The 16,091-nt window shown below is 54.9% G+C and overlaps 5 protein-coding genes across 5 annotated transcripts; 4 read left to right on the top strand and 1 right to left on the bottom strand.

Moving 5' to 3' along the window:
- Nucleotides 1-293: 293 nt before the first annotated feature.
- Nucleotides 294-2,944, bottom strand: DICSQDRAFT_183997 (uncharacterized protein; the record flags this gene model as incomplete). Its single annotated transcript, XM_007371104.1, has 6 exons — nucleotides 2,816-2,944; nucleotides 2,486-2,657; nucleotides 837-875; nucleotides 592-801; nucleotides 388-515; nucleotides 294-330 (listed from the first exon to the last, which is right to left on the bottom strand). The coding sequence occupies exons 1-6, from the start codon at nucleotides 2,923-2,925 to the stop codon at nucleotides 294-296; spliced, it is 696 nt and encodes a 231-aa protein (XP_007371166.1). The 5' UTR covers nucleotides 2,926-2,944.
- A 331-nt stretch (nucleotides 2,945-3,275) lies between these two features.
- On the top strand, nucleotides 3,276-5,620 carry DICSQDRAFT_158043 (uncharacterized protein). The gene is made up of 4 exons (XM_007371105.1): nucleotides 3,276-3,286; nucleotides 3,375-4,269; nucleotides 4,322-5,139; nucleotides 5,201-5,620. The coding sequence occupies exons 2-4, from the start codon at nucleotides 4,023-4,025 to the stop codon at nucleotides 5,534-5,536; spliced, it is 1,401 nt and encodes a 466-aa protein (XP_007371167.1). The 5' UTR covers nucleotides 3,276-3,286; nucleotides 3,375-4,022; the 3' UTR covers nucleotides 5,537-5,620.
- Nucleotides 5,621-8,287: 2,667 nt separating this feature from the next.
- Nucleotides 8,288-8,986, top strand: DICSQDRAFT_141524 (uncharacterized protein). The gene is made up of 2 exons (XM_007371106.1): nucleotides 8,288-8,389; nucleotides 8,446-8,986. Exons 1-2 carry the CDS (start codon nucleotides 8,381-8,383, stop codon nucleotides 8,764-8,766), a joined length of 330 nt encoding a protein of 109 aa, XP_007371168.1. The 5' UTR covers nucleotides 8,288-8,380; the 3' UTR covers nucleotides 8,767-8,986.
- Nucleotides 8,987-9,394: 408 nt separating this feature from the next.
- Nucleotides 9,395-11,159, top strand: DICSQDRAFT_184000 (uncharacterized protein; the record flags this gene model as incomplete). The annotated part of the gene is made up of 4 exons (XM_007371107.1): nucleotides 9,395-9,572; nucleotides 9,640-9,774; nucleotides 9,832-9,909; nucleotides 9,978-11,159. The coding sequence occupies 4 exons, from the start codon at nucleotides 9,395-9,397 to the stop codon at nucleotides 10,802-10,804; spliced, it is 1,218 nt and encodes a 405-aa protein (XP_007371169.1). The 3' UTR covers nucleotides 10,805-11,159.
- A 1,882-nt stretch (nucleotides 11,160-13,041) lies between these two features.
- On the top strand, nucleotides 13,042-13,788 carry DICSQDRAFT_175233 (uncharacterized protein; the record flags this gene model as incomplete). The annotated part of the gene is made up of 4 exons (XM_007371108.1): nucleotides 13,042-13,084; nucleotides 13,138-13,218; nucleotides 13,280-13,460; nucleotides 13,527-13,788. The coding sequence occupies 4 exons, from the start codon at nucleotides 13,042-13,044 to the stop codon at nucleotides 13,786-13,788; spliced, it is 567 nt and encodes a 188-aa protein (XP_007371170.1).
- Between the last annotated feature and the right edge of the window lie 2,303 nt (nucleotides 13,789-16,091).

The raw sequence follows: 16,091 nt of genomic DNA on the forward strand, positions 1-16,091 counted from the left end.
GCTGCCATACACCTCATGCCTGGGGAGTTCTGATGAGTCTGGCCACGCGAGCACCAGATTCAAGACAGACTCACTTGAGCTCAACCGTCTACCGCAGGCAGAATATCTCCGGTGGGTGCAAGATCAGCAGCACACCCCTCCACCGCGACGCCCGTCGACTTTGACACTTTCTTCCATACCTCGCGAAACTGTTGTTTTCCCTCTCCTGTCGTGCGCATATCCTCCGGTCGTCGTCTCTCCCGTCGATGTTGTCCGAGCAGTACGTGAACCAGTCCAACGTGCAGACCACCCTCTCATGATCCACCAGCTCGTCGAGGAGCTTCAGGAACACTGGCCCGCAGACGTCGCGCCCCGTGCAACCCTCGGAGAGCATCTGGGCGAACACACCGAAGGGTAGCCAGGGTGTTCGCCTGCATGAGATTCGCCCGTCCCAAGAACCACCGACCGATGTTCTCTGCCGAGAGCTTCTCGGGTTTGCCGTCCTCGCGCGTGAAGCCGTTCACGAGATCGGCCGACTTGGACATGCAGCAGCCCGTCAGGGCGGTGGGAAGTGGAAATCGATACTTGTCATATGGGCGATGTTCGCCGCACCGATCGAATGCATCCCTGGAAGGCAGGCGGGCGGGGAGGGTCAACCCGCGCCCACGTGTCGAGGTTCTCAACGAAGAACTTCTTCAGGTAATTGCGGCCGCGCCGAACGACGTAATTGATCTCGTACTTATGCCCAAGCCCGACGCACGCAGATACTGAATTGGAGGACAAATCGTCTAAAGCCACGCTGGTGAACAGTGTGACACCAGTCTATGCACAAGAGGATAAGACTAGGCTGAACGCACCTTGGCATCTCCCAAGGGAGTACGGCGCAGGGTATGTGCCTGAGGCCTTTTGATGAGTCACATACATGCACGACAGCGGGCTTGGTACCACACGTCCACTGTGAGCTTGATGTCCCGTCCGGCTGAGGTAAGGAGAGCATGTCCTTGAAGACGGGTGAATTGGCTACTGATGTCCCTTGTAGATGCATAACTCGACGTTGCTAGCGACGTTCGTCAAGTCACCGTCCTCCAGGCAATTTTGCAGTTCGCATTGAAGTAGATTATGCGCAATATCTTCCGTCGGCTTTGCAGCTGTTGCGGATTCAGCCGGACTTGGACCATCCGGCATTAGTGAATCGGAGGAGACTTTTCCGTCTACGCCGGGTCTCGGTACCACGGCTGATATCGCTTGTTAGTCCTTGTCGACCATGTCAAGTGGGAGATACGGACAGTTCCTTACGCGATGTAGACAGAAAGATCACAGGCGTTCCAGCACTGTGAAGAGAAGGAATCCGTCAGTCGTGGCGATCCGGAACGGTATTCCTAACAGGAGCCAAACGTTCCTAGAGCGCCGCCGGGCTGCTGGAGGAAATAAGCATAACGTCGTATTAGACCGTGTTGTCGGTACATGTCCGAGTGCCACAAGGCAACCTGCCGGCCGGGCTCATAGCTGTGCATTTGCCGAGACGCTCGCGTACCGACATCTCTCTGCTGTGTGAGCCGCGCGCGTACGTCCAAGTTCACAATGGGATCTTCCATTGTGCATTGGCTGTCTTCGTTCAAATTCTTGGTAATCTCCATGGGAGGCGGCTCACTGGTGGCGGAGATCGACGCAGGGTAACCGAACACCGGACATGGGAAACGCCGGCCACTGGGGATCACGACTGTCATACCGAGCATGGAACCCGCCAGCTTCTCAGCGCTGAATCAGTAGTGTTAGCAAGGTGTCGTTATTGCCGATCTCCATACAATGGAAGAGGGGAGAAAAGAATCTACATTTTGGCCTTAGATAACATCCGCCAACATCGCAATTCTGTCGCATCACAAGAAGGGGAGACACTGGTGAACATGTATCAGTGTTCAAAGACACATGTGCAACGGACAACAAGTGTAGTCTGATAAGTCTAGTACGAGTCCATGCTAATGTAACGAACGTATCCAGCCTTCGTGACACCGTGGAAGGCTTGCATCTGCGGTTCTGTCAGTACGTGCTCAAGTAAATTAGGCCGGTACCCACAGTCTCAATCGGCATGTCATAGTAGTCGAAATGATGGACTACATGGCGTAGGGGTTGGGCTCAACCTTGATGGGGATGGCAGACAAGGAACGGACAGAGTGCTTGAATAACGGATGGGGGAGAGCTCATCTGGATGATTCTCGGCGTCGGTGTATTGCCGCTCGCGGCATATGCTGGCGCTGTACATGTACAGCTCGCCGCCGGGCAGGTTTGAGAGGCGGCAGGAGTCAAACATGGCAGAACGAGCTGGGGAGCGAGAGCGTGCGCAGAGAGGAGTCGTGGCCGAGCTAGGAAACGAGAGCGTGGAAGTCGTCGGCGTGGACGCATTTACAGTGCAGTGAGTGCACCGTGAGGGACTGCACAGAGGATGCCGTGCTTGTGGTCGATACCTCGAAGGTCGGGGATGATCGTAAAAGCGCGTAGAGCTGCTTACGACTATCGCTTCGACACCTGTGCGAGAAAGGGGACGTTTGTGCGAGGAGCGCAGGAGAACAACGACGAGATGCTCCTTGGGCATGAGCTGCAGAGGCTCGACCGGGATCGCAGGTGCATAATGATACACAGCGCGCAAATGCGCAGCCTGGACCAACGCAGGCGGCGAGATGCTGCGCTTACTTTCAGTGCACGGTCGTTACAGCTGCAGCTGCAGTCCCATGCATTGTCTCGGAATCCTTCCGTTCACCCTGTTCGCTCGCTTTCGGACCGAGCTCTGTGGGCATGCGACTGTCCAAGGAGGCTCTCGGGTCTCTGCACCGTTACATACGCAATCATGGATATCTGGGGCTTCGCGATGAGCTTGTTGAAGGGGCTTGGGAAGCAGTGGACGTATGGGCCCGGCTCCTGCGAAGTGAGGGCTGCTGATTCGGATGCCATTGTCTCTTTTTCCTTCGATTGCCATGCCATCTCGAGTGAGAGCAGGAAGGGTGTCCTACGCTGTAGCACAGGTGGGCTAGAAATTCATCAATCGAAGTCGAAGACAGTTGGGCAAGCAGGTTGATGTTGCCTCGCGGCGGGAGGAACGAGCTTCTGGGAGGCGGGGATAGATTAGATAAGATTGAGATGGACTCTCGGTCCCGCAGCCGGGGCATGCCAAGCGACCTTCCTCAGGCTCTCCCCCGCCTTCTGGACAACAACGAACTATCACGACAATCCTGTTCTGCTCTCATGTCTGGCAGACTTCACGCAAGCTTGAACGGGGAGCGTATAGGGCGGCTGTCTGGGAGCTGAACGATTGGTTCGTATCTCTCTGATTGGAATCGCTCTTGGTGGCGTTTTGCTGATTCCTGCGACATTCCGTACCTGATGCGCTCTGGCACTGGCAGCTACCACATATGGTCCCTCGACTGCCCCGGACCGCCTGAAGCTTAACCTGGAGCATGTGAGGCAATATCGGCCGCGTCGGTGCACTGGAATGAGGCTGTTCAAGACGTCTTCAAGTCAGGGTGGACGGTGGAACGGTGGACGACCTGTCAATAATGTCGCTATTCGCCGAGCAGGCTCAGGGGCTGCGGGTCCTTCCCAGGGCGCACTCAGCATCCACCATCAGTCTCGCCCGACACTCGAGCGCGATCCTCATGCCTCAGCCGTAATGGAAATATAACGTTAACGACACACTCTGGGACACGCGAAGCCTTACAAAGACTATCCGAGGACGTCGTCGACGCGGTCCCACGGATAGACGGCGGTGCTTCTACTTCTGGACGCGTTCATCACGCGCCAGGATGACAGATGGGCCCTCGGAAGACTGGCATGGAGATACGTTTTGCCGTCGACCGTCCATCCGTCTGTCTGTCCGTCACCGTTCACTCTCCATCCATCCGAGCTGCCCACCGACTATCATCCCAGTCAGCACTGGCCGTCAAGAAGGATCAGGCTCTATAGTCGTCGCACTGGGTACTTGGACGGTGACCCGACCCTAGGGTGCTACCACCACCTGCTCTGCATCCTGCAATACTCGCGCCACAGCGACGATGGCGAAGACCGTGAAAAGGCTGTCGTCGTGGGCTTCGCTCGGGACGATTATCCGCGACCGCAGGGATGACGCTGCGGTGCGCACTGCTGCCGCGTTCCGCAGCGAGAAGTTTGTCCGCAGGTGTGGGTCCGAGGACGAAGGTGCCTTGCTTGCAGTGGGTTTGACGACGCCTTCTGAGTGCGGGTGGACGGCGCAGTCGTCCGAAGACTACCCGTGCTCTCCGAGCTCGTGGACGGTGCATGAAAGTGAGTGGCGTACTCAATCTCAGACAATGTGTACTCGACTTCTTTGTCGCAGAGGCTGCTATACAGACCGAGCTGGTGTTTCCTTCGGCGACTCGGACCAACTTCATCGCGGGCCTCTCGCCTGAGCTATGGGCGCAGGTCCTGGCATATCTCGACGACCATCGCGATCTTTTCCGAGTCGCGCGAGTATCTCGCGCCCTGCGCGCTACCGCGCGGGTTGCCTTGACCCGCCACACTTTCCGCGTCGAGACAACGCAGGCAGTCGTGGCCTTTTCGGACGCGCTCGCTAGGACTCCCGACCTCGCACACACCATCCATAATCTCCACATCCGCTGCGCCGACTCGCGAATACCCCCGTCTCTTCCTCTCGCTTTCCGCAAGTTGCACGAACTGCGCTCGCTATCGCTGCACGTCACCGACCCGGACCTCGCGCTCGCCTGCGTGCAACGCGGCCTTTTCAACGAGCCCCTCCCCCATCTCACCGTGTTCTCCACCTCGCTCCCCTGCACGATCGAGCTGCTCGACTTTGTCCAGACGCACGGGACGATCGAGGACCTCACCGTCACCGACGACGCGATCGACCCCGCCGTGCTGGGCCCCAAGTTGCCCCTGCCCTCGCTGCGCATCCTTACGTGTCGAATGGAGTTTCTGCAGTGCTTCAGTCGGTCGACTACGCTGACGCACTTGTACATCACGATGGATGTTGCGGGGTCGTTAGACGAGCTTGCGAGGCTGCTGGGATCGCAGCTTGTGAGTCTGCAGCTTGGGTTGGGCGAAAAGCCCGCCGGTGGGGAAGCGTGGTCCCCTGCAGAGGTGACGAGGCGATTTCCGCGATTGAGGTACCTTCAGCTGCGCGTGCTGGAACCCGACGTACGTCCTCGTCTCTATATTTCTATTCCAGACGCCACCGTACTCAATACGAAACCAGCAGTTGACATTCTGGCGGTACCCAATCGACTGGACACGCCCGCGCCATCGGAATCCTTCGCGCACCTCACCCAGCTCCGCTCCGCGCGCGGCAGGAGCGACAGGTCTTGTCCTCGCGTTCGTATTCGACTGTCACGCACCCACCGAAGGCGACTTGTCCGCGAAGTTCCACCAGACGATCGCGGGCCTGCTCCGCACCTGGACCCCTCACGTGGCGCGCGTGTTGTACGGGCACAACGGCAGACCAGACACGTCATGCGTCGTGCGTGTGAGTCGGCACGGGGAGGAGTATGTGCGGGAGAGGCGTGAGTTTGGGGAAGACTTTTGGAAGATGGTGTAGGCTTCCGCAGGGCTGTTCGATGAATGACGACTGAATGGGCAGGATTGTATAGTAAGTTATGCGCTAATTTGAATGCATTGTCTCTCGTCTTCCGCGTAGCATGGCACTCGGGTGGGGTCGTCTGCTACTTCGGTTATCGTGGTGTCCGAAGTATGGCATTGGGTCAGAATCACTCTTCTTGTACAGCAGCTGCAGCCTACTAATCAACTGTTCAACAGGGTACATACACAGGTCCACGAGCTCCACACTGCCTTTCCATAAGTTGTGCGCTCTCTTGTATGCGGCCTGCTCATTTGGGTATAACGGCCTTGTCAACTGGGCGACGTACTTGTGTCAGTTCATTCCCGCTCAGCGTATCTCCTTGAGAAGAGTCTGGACGGGGCAGTATGTGCCGTGCCGGCCGCTGAGCTAAACATGCAGGTGGGCTCCCAATTTGAAGCTTATTCGGCATTTGTACCACGTTCGAAGACGCTCTGCTGATGCCGCAGTTGCAGTTTGGCAGCTACATGTTCTAGTCGGAGACATGACTCCCTTTGAGTTCAATGCGCCGTGTCAAAGTCAAATACACTCGATCCAGCCTGTCCGCCTCGATGTGGCGCTGTCACTCCGCGAACGCACGTCAGCCGTACACTAACTAGGGATAGTCACGCATACTCCTCATATCAAAAACAACATACGGTCAAGGTACGTCATCCACTATAAGCATAGACCGTCTTCACTTCTTTGACCGAACCTTCGTACACACTCAAAAGTCATCCAACGCGTCTTACAGTTCTGAAAGCCCGTCATACTTGACAGAGGCACTGTGGTGCACCGGAGATGCGCTCGCACTACACACGCTTAGAGAGCGCTGTACCATCGCGGAGGCACGCTAGATATGTCAGTCTGCCTCGGTGCGAACGCCGCACGTTTGTCGTAGGCGGTGGACCAAAGTTTCGGGAGCACTGGTGGGAAGGGAAGTAATATTATCTTGGTACGTGGGCTCAACGAGTCCACTCCTATCTGTTGACCTGATAAACTTATGATGAGATCCGCTTCTTCAGGTCCGGAGCGTCTGTAGGCTTCGAGGAATGCTACACGGCCCACTTCAATCCACGTTCCTCATCGTGTTCACTGCTGGATCTTCCACCTGAGCCCAGCTTCCAGTGGAACCAGAGATTCACGAGGAGTCGGGAGCTAGTCGACTGGAATATGACGCAGCGCGAACCCAATCACTTCGGCGCAAAACGTCCCGGGATCGAACTCTATCACTACCTTTCACACGTTCTACATCCACGCTCAGCGCCGCACTGCACGGCGCTGCTGTAGGATGATGTTCGTGGCAGATGGATGCGCGACATGCTATACTTGGCCGTTCCATGCCCCAGTAACCTTTCGGCGCCGGGATGGTCTCCTAGGTATCCCACCGTGCGTGTGGTGGCTGAATGACGTTGGCGGTACACCCCATCCTCCCGCAGCACTCAATTGCCCCCACACCTCGGCCGCGATTCCCCCTCGTTATCTTCTGTCTCTACCACCTCCGCCCGGCTGGGCACTTCCAGTCTCTACGCTACGTCTCGCTTCACGCCCGTCTGTACCTCCTCACCTCCTGGTACTTGCTCACGGCATCTCGTGGCTGGCCACCCAATCACAATAAGTTATGTCGCAAGTTATCAGGCACGTTCGTTCGTGGACATCCCTTCCGACAGGCTTGCGGAAGGGCGGGCATAGGAAGGGTTTCAGTCTGATTGAGAAGTATCGACATGATACTGAAGATGAAGGTATGCAGAGAAGTTCCCGCTTGATACGATTAGAGGTGAGGTGGTTTGCTGACTTTTCTTTGCATCTTTGGGCACGATAGTGCAATGGGAGATGATGGCCATCCAGCCTTCGACAATGGATTTCGCAAGAAAAGTCCAGCCGTCAACTCTTTGGTACATGGCGCACAGCCCCCTTGAAAGTGCGAATTCCATAATATATACATCTCTCAGAGATGCTTAGTAATGTTTACGTTTAGATCCATTACTATCCCCTTGGCGACCACCCGCTGCACCATACTATTCGGATATGAGGCTTCCCTTCGAGTTATGGGACGACATTTTCAAGTATCTCGACGACGGCCACGACATCTACGCCCTCGCGCGAGTCTGCAAAGGTTTACGCGACGTCTCGAGGGAAGCGAAGGGCGACCACGCTATTTTGGTGAGACGCCACAAGACCGTCAAGCTGACGAACCTCCAGTCCATCCTCAACTTCCTGGATCTTGTCTCCACATCGCCCAAAATCGGATTCGCCGTGCTCGATCTGACAGTCACCATCCCTTTCGTGATTGACAGAGACATCGTCGGAGGCCTCGTTCAAGTTCTCAGTGTCGTTCCAAATGCCAAGCGCCTCTACCTCCATATCCAAGATGACGACCTGGGCTGGGCTTCGCACACTCTCTTGAGGTCCGCGCACCTGCCAATGCTCCGTGTCTTTGCCACATCTCTGCCATTCACGGCCGCGGTCGCGCGGTTCGTCAAGGTACATCTCAAGGTTGAAGATATCTCGCTCTCTACTCTCGACGCCACCAACTTCTGGCACACCACGAAGGACAGAGAAACCCCGCCATCCTCGCTTCGCACTATCGCGTGCGACCTGCGCGTGCTACAGCGATTCAGGCCCATGCCGTCGCTCACGCATCTTCACGTTCTCGTTCAAGTCCCACAGACCTTGGAGACGATCTGCTCGCTTTTCGGACGCCAACTGATTAGCCTGCGCCTTGGCGTACTCGATCAACTCCCGGATCTCCACACGTCGCCGTGCCCGTGGTCTACGTATGACATCCTCACGAGCTTCCCCCGCCTGAAGTTCATCCAAATTCACATGTTCGAGGTGGGTCGCTCGAATTCCTTCCATGTCTCTATGTCCACTGACGCATGTCTTGACAGCCGGACTTCGTCCCTCAGCCCATCCACTGGCAAGACAAGCGCGACAAGGCTCTTCAGCTTAGTAGGCCAGACGCGCTAACCGTCGCATGGGTGCTAGAAGAACAAGCCTGGGGTACAATCCTGGAGCACCCCGATGACGTCCGTCAACTGTTCGATGAGGCCGCGTCTGAGGTGCTCCGTCAGTGGGCGCCGTACGTCGACCGCGTCGTGTATGGAGATGCGGGCGTTCTGGATACTTCGGTCCGTTTTGGAAAGGATGGCACCTTTGAGATCCTTAGGCAGGACGAGCTTTTGGGAGAGGATCACTGGAGAAAACTGTGATCCCGTATGCCGCATCGCATGGAACCTGAACGCGTGCGTTTGACGGCGCCAGTGGCGCGTCACTTTCGTTCACTTTGTTTGTCAGTCAGGATTGGTACTTCTTGAGTTGTTGCGCAGGTGCGCTGTAGTTGTAGCCTACAGATCGTGTCTGCAGAGTATGGAGCATTCGGCTAGTTTGTAGCACTATGTACTATTAGATGTCGCCATTCAAGGCGATCACGACCACAATCGCTGTTGTACTTATGGCGATGAGCAGCGAACCGCCTTGCTTCCCATCATGCTCTTTGATATCATATGGACCAGATCGCAATCGCGCCGACGTGACGCTCTCATACAGAGTGACTGCAAGGAGGTCGAGCATGGCCTTCCGACGCGACGATCACGTGACTGATCTGCTGTACACGCGGCAAACAGCCACCCGAGCGTCAACCAGGAACGTTTTTCGAGGCTTTGAGCTCATCCCGAGCCTCCTTTCCCGGATCCTACTAGGTGAGATAGTGCTCGGAATAGCGGTGGCTGCTGCACATCCCGGTGCAACCAAGGCGTCCGTTGTATCCAAGGCCTCGCCACCTCACTCCGGGCCGTACGAACCACGCCACAGCTCTCCACGATACATTCATTACCCAGGATGGCCACCGCAACCATCACACGACTTTCACCCACGATGCCGTCCCAAGGCAGTTACGATTACTTGTATCAGGCCAATGTTGGCCTTCAGAACCTTCACTCAGTATGGGCACATGGTCCCCGCGCAGCAGCGAAAGAGAATGGTCCGACCTTGAAACGTGCGAAGACATCGACTTCATGTGAGCTGCTTCCGAGTCTCGGAACCCTTACTGTGAGACGCTGTTGCTAACGTCCACAATGATGTAGTTTACGACACCTCAAGTCCTTCTGCGGTGGATTTCCTTGCAATCGGGCTGGAGTATCGACTCGCTTGCGCCCTCGGGAGGAAGACAGTTCAACTACGAGATCGATGCGCTGACAGTCCTGCGGCGCGCTTATCTGGTAGGTCCCATCCGAACCTTAGAGATTGACTCCATCACTAATATTCAGGCTCAACAGTATGCTCGAACCTCTCTACGTCCGGGACGAATGAGCCACCAGGAGAGCGCCCGGTACTGGAGGACTGGACCAGTGACTGTACGTGCCGTTCACCATCCTGTACGGGGCTAATTTTGGGGATGATTTTGCTGACCACATATCTCCAGATGTCTTCGATGACAACGTTGATCCCTTTGCTGTTGCTGAGGTTGAGAGAACGACTGCCCTCAACCCACATGGCACAGCCGAAAGCGAGACAAGCCGCTCCGTAGGGACCCTTATACCCGAAAGGCCATCTCTCGTTGCCCTTCAGCCCTCATGCATTGAGGACACGCGGCCTACGCCATGCGATACGCCTGCTGGAGTCAAGGCGACCACATTTCTGAAGGTCCACGCTCCTAAGGCGATCCGCCCCACGCATCAGTTCCATCCCGATCAGTTCCATCCCGATTTATCAGGCCGTTCATGGCGAGCACCGGGCCCATCGCCACTTGCTCGCTCCTTTAGTGCGAACGCTTCTGCAACTGATGCAAGAGATCAACGCCACAAAGATGAGGACGAAGGAGATTTCGCTCGCTCCTTCAACCGCCACCATCGTTTACCCCCACGCCTCAGAATTTGGCCTCTGCCTCGCAGCTTGGGTCGCAAGGATGGCAGCGCTCGCATTCCCACGCCTCTCCTCCGAGAGCTGCAAAGGAGCCACTTTTTGAGCCAGGTCTGTTTCCTCGACGTCGAAGCTCCCGAGTTGGACTTCGTCGACGAGCGCAGTATGGAATGGCTCCTGGACATACAAGCGGACTTGCTGAGCGGACGGATCACGATCCCGGGAGTATCGCGGTTCGCCTTGGCGGAGCCTCCCAGGCTCGGGACGTCTCATAGATGTCTTAAGTGGGTCCAGGGATCCACCTTCCCCCGTCGCGTCAAGGACTACGGAAAGGCTGCTGATGACATGCTCGCCCGACGGCGGGCAAAGAATGGCGCATTGATAGCGTGAGGGAGGTGCTGGAGGTACGCGTGGTTGCCATGTTCATGTTCCATTCACGAACCAGTGCCTGCCGCTGTAATGGCCTGGGTACAACGTCTCGCTAAGTCGTTGATTTCTGCATTCGCGATCGTGTATCACGACCCATTATGCACTGTTGGATTTTGTACGACACTACACTTACATCTTTCCTCCCCCTCCCTTTCGGTCGCAACGCTGTATCTGTAGATAATGTATTTGTATATCGGTTCTGTGATCGTCGTCCAATCGTGACGCTCTCTTCGGTATTGATGTTGCTACTCTACGTTAGCTCTCCTGTGCTTTGTTCTTCGCATCTAACCACGATCTTATGAAAGTGAGAGAAGGCCCCAGTGGCTAGTCTACATAGGCTGCTTAGCTGGTAGCGATGGAATGCCCTCTCACTCCAATTACGGTATCACTGTCGAGAGGCAGACTTGAAAGTACCATCACATCCTGATCATGAAACTATTGACACACTCGCGACATAGCGACATAGCACTGCACGGGCTGTTCGTTAAGGCGAAGCATATACGAGTGGATCACTCGTAGTACGCCCAAGGTAAGTAGAAGTACCTCGGCTAATCACTGGCAGCTGCTGCTAGGACTGGATTCCTTGCGACGCTTGAGATTTCGAAGGTCACGAAGTTATCGCAGCCTACTTGGAGGCCTTGGATAAATTGCGAAAAAAAATTGACGCCTTATGCTCAGGCCGAGCCAATAAGGAGGCGACACCAGAGTCACAGTTTGAAACCACCTTTCGACGTCCTTGTCTCCTCCAAATACCTTACAATGAGACACGTCAAGCTATTCTTGCTTCATTTTCTCTGAGGAGCTGAGACTGATGGTGTCTGAGCAACGCGAGTGCTCAGCTGCGGAATAGAAAGCTGCTCGTCTCTAGATGACTGACTATCTCATTCTTGAACGAGCAATCTATCCACACCCCTCCCATATTCCCATCGTTGGTCTGATCACAGGAAAAACAGAGGTGCGTACCGCTCAAAACGAGACTGTTTGGTCAATCCTGACACAGCTCATGGATCCGATGCGCGCAGCGCTGCGGCGGGCCTGCTCAGATGCGCACCGTTGCTCTTGCATCCATGACCGCACCAACCAGTTCCTGGGCCTCCAGTCCCGAGAGGGCTAGTTTCATTGAGCAGCAGACCAGAGTCCTCACGCGCGATGTTCGACGCTGTCTCTGCGAGGCTTCGGACTGTCTCGGATACAAGGTTTGGTCGTGTTTGCTACAGAAGTCGTTGACAAATAGCCCACAACAACGCCTGATGGGAGAACGTGACGGTCACCTGTCATGCTATGTGTCACACTCTCTGCGGACCGGGAGAGTAGCCAGGGCTTGGTGTCTCATGATCCCTTAAGGCCTCTCTTTTCCGGTCTACATGAAGTGGCGAGCCTCATTTGAGGTTTTATCAGGAAGTGAAACCTCGTCCCGATTATTGTGCACTCATTCCCCCTAGCGCACGCCGGCTGATCATCTACCAACCTCAGGTATGTGCTCCTCTACCACAATTTTATCTCACGTAGAAACTGAGGGGTATGGATGAACAAATATTCAAGGACGTACCTGTGTGTGTTGCCTCTTTAAGGTGTATGTTGAACCCAGCGTCTCAGCAAGGAACTCAGCGCGCCAGACTCCGACCGGCACTCCGCAGACTGGCATGGGCCCTCCGTAGCGGCCCCTGCACTCCTTTGACCTCATACATCCCCCACAGTCTGCGCAACGTTTTTTCCCGCTCTCGCGTTTTCTCCCCTCCCGTTACCTCTTGCTTTCCACCTAGACGTTGCAAGGCAGATCACCGAAATATCCTGTATCGTTGTGGTACCAAGATGGGTATGTCTCTCTCTAGTATCTCGTTATCCTGAGATTTCAACGCGGCTGTAGCGTCTGAACTACAATCATCCACGCTTGACATCTTCGTCGACCGTACGAACCGGACCGATGGACAAGAGAACAATCGTGGCTCTAGGCCCCATGGTAGGCCCCGTCGTGTATCTCTTGGCTAGGTCGTTGTTCACTCTGTCATGTTTCGTACGCTGCCCCAGAGGACGTTGCTGTTGAGCAGCCGTCAGTCGCGCCTACAAACTCTCCCTGTGCGGATGTGCCTGTCACCGGCTCGCAGACCGCAGGTTAGTGTTTAGCGACTAATGCGTGTCGTAGCCGTCGAACCTGAGACGTGACTACAGCAGAAATTCCTTATACCATTGGCCATCCCATGGAAGCATCCCCTCCCGCGGTCCCAGTCGAGATGTCTGCTTGTGAGTGATCAGGATGTCGGCAGATCTTCCTGCTTTCTAACAGACGCTGTTAGTAAGTGCCATTGGTGGCGACTCTCGAGCTGGATATGGCAATGTTGAGGATGGTGATACGTCCGAAGAATGGTTTTTTAGTCGTGAGCCCTTCATTTTTGGTTTTCGATAATGCGGTGGGGCCTTACATTGTTTTCTTATCAGCGCCGGCATTCGATGCTGAGGATGACAAGGACATGGTTGTCAAATACTTGTCCCGAAAGAATTCAGGGAGAACCTGGGACTCGACTATGACATGTGGACTCAAGGCGATGGATCGCCGCCGCAGTTTCACGGTAGAGCCTACGCTCTACGAGAAACTCACGCTGAACAAGTTCGGCTATGCGTGAGTACATAATTCGCTCCCTATGCCCTTCACCTCACCGTTTCACTGGCGTATGGCTGTTTGCAGATTCAACAATGCGTCCTGTGCAATTGGTGGAGGGCTGTTCTTCAAGATCATCCCTCTGCATTTCCACCAACCCCGCGTGCCCATCGGGGTGCGAGTCGCGGAGCAGGGCAACTTGCTCCAGGAACGTGCGCTTCGGTTGCAATCGCGAGGGTTTTTCCCGGGACTATTTCCATTCTATCACCTCGATGACGAGGAGTTGAGCTGGGAGTTTTTCGACCCCCCCGACTACGAGGAGTGGTCCAGCGAGTCGGACGAGATCTGAGGGGTCACTCGCTCATTCGCCTTTCACCCGTAAGGGGTAGCTCTCTCTATCGTTATCATTTTCAACAGTGTGGATGACTTTCCGATGCTCTATGCGAATGCGTTGGCTCACTCCATATCCGCCTTCCCACAACCTCATTTCCGTGACGGATACTCGCCACTTTTTCTTTTGATTTTCATAGTTCTCCTATTCACTTTTTCTTGAAGTCTCGACATAGCTTGAATCCACATTAACACTGCTACTACGACACCCTATCTCAGTTGACCATATCGTTATGACCAGCTTTCCCCCTCGCTATCGTTTGTTCTTGTACATCTTTGTTCTCTCGCTCGCCTTGTCGAATTGCTACGACTACCAACGGATCCCAGAAATGAGTCTCTGCATGTATCACACTGTATTAGGAGTTCCGCGAAATCCCACAAACTGTCTACGTCCGTGACCGCGCTGCTACTCGGAGGACCCGCCCAATTGTATTGTACGGTAAGTACGTGCGATGAGCGCGTGGCGTTCAGTATCGCATACGCCGTTCAGCCAATCAGAGCGGCCCCTGTCAATCGCGCGCCAAATGTCACCGCGCCCCTGCGCACGAGCTCGTAAGTACAGCCTGAGTGACTCGGAGTCACACGTTCTGCCACGGCGGGCAAAGCGCCAGGCTCCAAGCAGGGAAATCTGTGCAGCATTTATAGGCAATGCAACCTGGCCCTAGCATTTCCAGTGGGCCTTTGTATCCCTCTTTGTCATTTGGGTAATCTTATGGGCACGTTGCATCGCCCGTATGTTCAGCGTAGATTTCCTCACCTGGACCATCGCGCTTTGCCTGCCGTGTGCTTCACGCTGACCGTACCGTCGCCTGAGACGTTTGCGAGTATCTCTGTCCTCTCTGTGCATATCTGACTATTATTGATCTCTCATAACAAACGGCCTCAGTCTCGGCCGAGATGATCCCGCCCGTCAGTGGCACTGACTAGTGCTACTTCAAGATGAATCGCAATCTGTCACTCGCTACTAGTAGTTTCACTTTTGAGCGGTGTGAGTTGGGCCGGATCGATGCAACAAGGGAGCTTCGAGTACCTGGGTTGGGGTTTTGGTACACATGGGTACAAAATAGTACGTCACTGCTAGCTGCCCCATCCTCTGCTTACGCCCGGGTCACCGTCTGTGAATTCACTCAAACAGGCCATACGGACTGCCGTTCCCAGACATTTTGTATCGGAAGCGAACTATAAATCAGGCCTACAATTCCTCCAAGAGACGCTGGCTACTCTAGAAAGAGTCGAACAGTGATCGGCGCTCGCATCTGAGCATTGTCCTACACTTAAACGGCAAGGGAACTCCCATGAGCGCCTGATCACTGCGCTCTCGCTCCAACTATTTCCTTTCTCATTCTGATTCTTGCTCGCACCTTGCTGGCACATAACAATTGAACTCGACCGATTGTCTCTCAAATCTCCTTGACCTTTTTGACCTCTCGTATTAACGACGGGCGTTCTCATACAAGCAATGGATTCCACCGTTGCTCTCGGACCCGTCTTCCAACAACTTTCGCCCGTAACCACAGCGGCGTATTTTCCAAAAAATGAGCGAATGTGCAGAGACGCCATTCCAAACAAAGATACGAGCATGGAAGTCCACATACCCCTGACTTCGCCACTCTGTAGGTGCCACTTACAGGCGTAACCACATGTCTTTGACACCGTGACCACTGAATAGCCTCGACGCCGCTCGGATGCGAGATAACTGTTGAAGAGGACACCCCCGTTCATTCAATAAGGGAGCTCGAATATGCAGGTACGTTGAAATCTACTTGTTCAGTCATGCTGCTCACTCGATTGACGCCTCGCACTCGATGGTACAGGAACATTTCGCCGTCTGTCTGAAGCATACTACAAAGACAGTACAGGCTCGCGCGTATGCATCACCATCGATGAAGACATTCCGCTCATCGACCAACTACCATCAAAACGCTGTAGCCCACCGAGCTCACTTTCTTCCCCATCGCAACGTCTCGGGGTAGTGAAACCCTCTCGGAAGCGAGGCTTTTTCCCTCGTCCTCGTCCGTTCTCCCCTCACCGGAGCTTGAAATCCGCACTACTAAATAATCTCGAGTTCAAGGCTTTGTGGAATCGTCGTAGGATGTAAGTCCGCTGTTCCTAAGCACGAGTGATGGGACTCTAACAGCCCGAACGTGTATCAGAACTAAGAATGAGAAGACACTACCGGAAAAGGTTGTGCTCCAGCGAGACCTTCCCGTGAAGTCCAAGGGTACACCCCACGCCGCTGCGGCCAACCATCGCGGAGAGCTC

Source organism: Dichomitus squalens (genome assembly GCF_000275845.1).
Source record: "Dichomitus squalens LYAD-421 SS1 unplaced genomic scaffold DICSQscaffold_89, whole genome shotgun sequence".
NCBI lineage: Eukaryota > Fungi > Basidiomycota > Agaricomycetes > Polyporales > Polyporaceae > Dichomitus > Dichomitus squalens.

Bases quoted from the DNA above. Each gene is read 5' to 3' on its own strand.
- DICSQDRAFT_158043 (XM_007371105.1), top strand. From the start codon at position 4,023: ATGGCGAAGACCGTGAAAAGGCTGTCGTCGTGGGCTTCGCTCGGGACG. The intron at 4,270-4,321 runs GTGAGTGGCGTA...TCTTTGTCGCAG, and splicing joins CTCGTGGACGGTGCATGAAA to AGGCTGCTATACAGACCGAG. The intron at 5,140-5,200 runs GTACGTCCTCGT...CGAAACCAGCAG, and splicing joins TGCGCGTGCTGGAACCCGAC to TTGACATTCTGGCGGTACCC.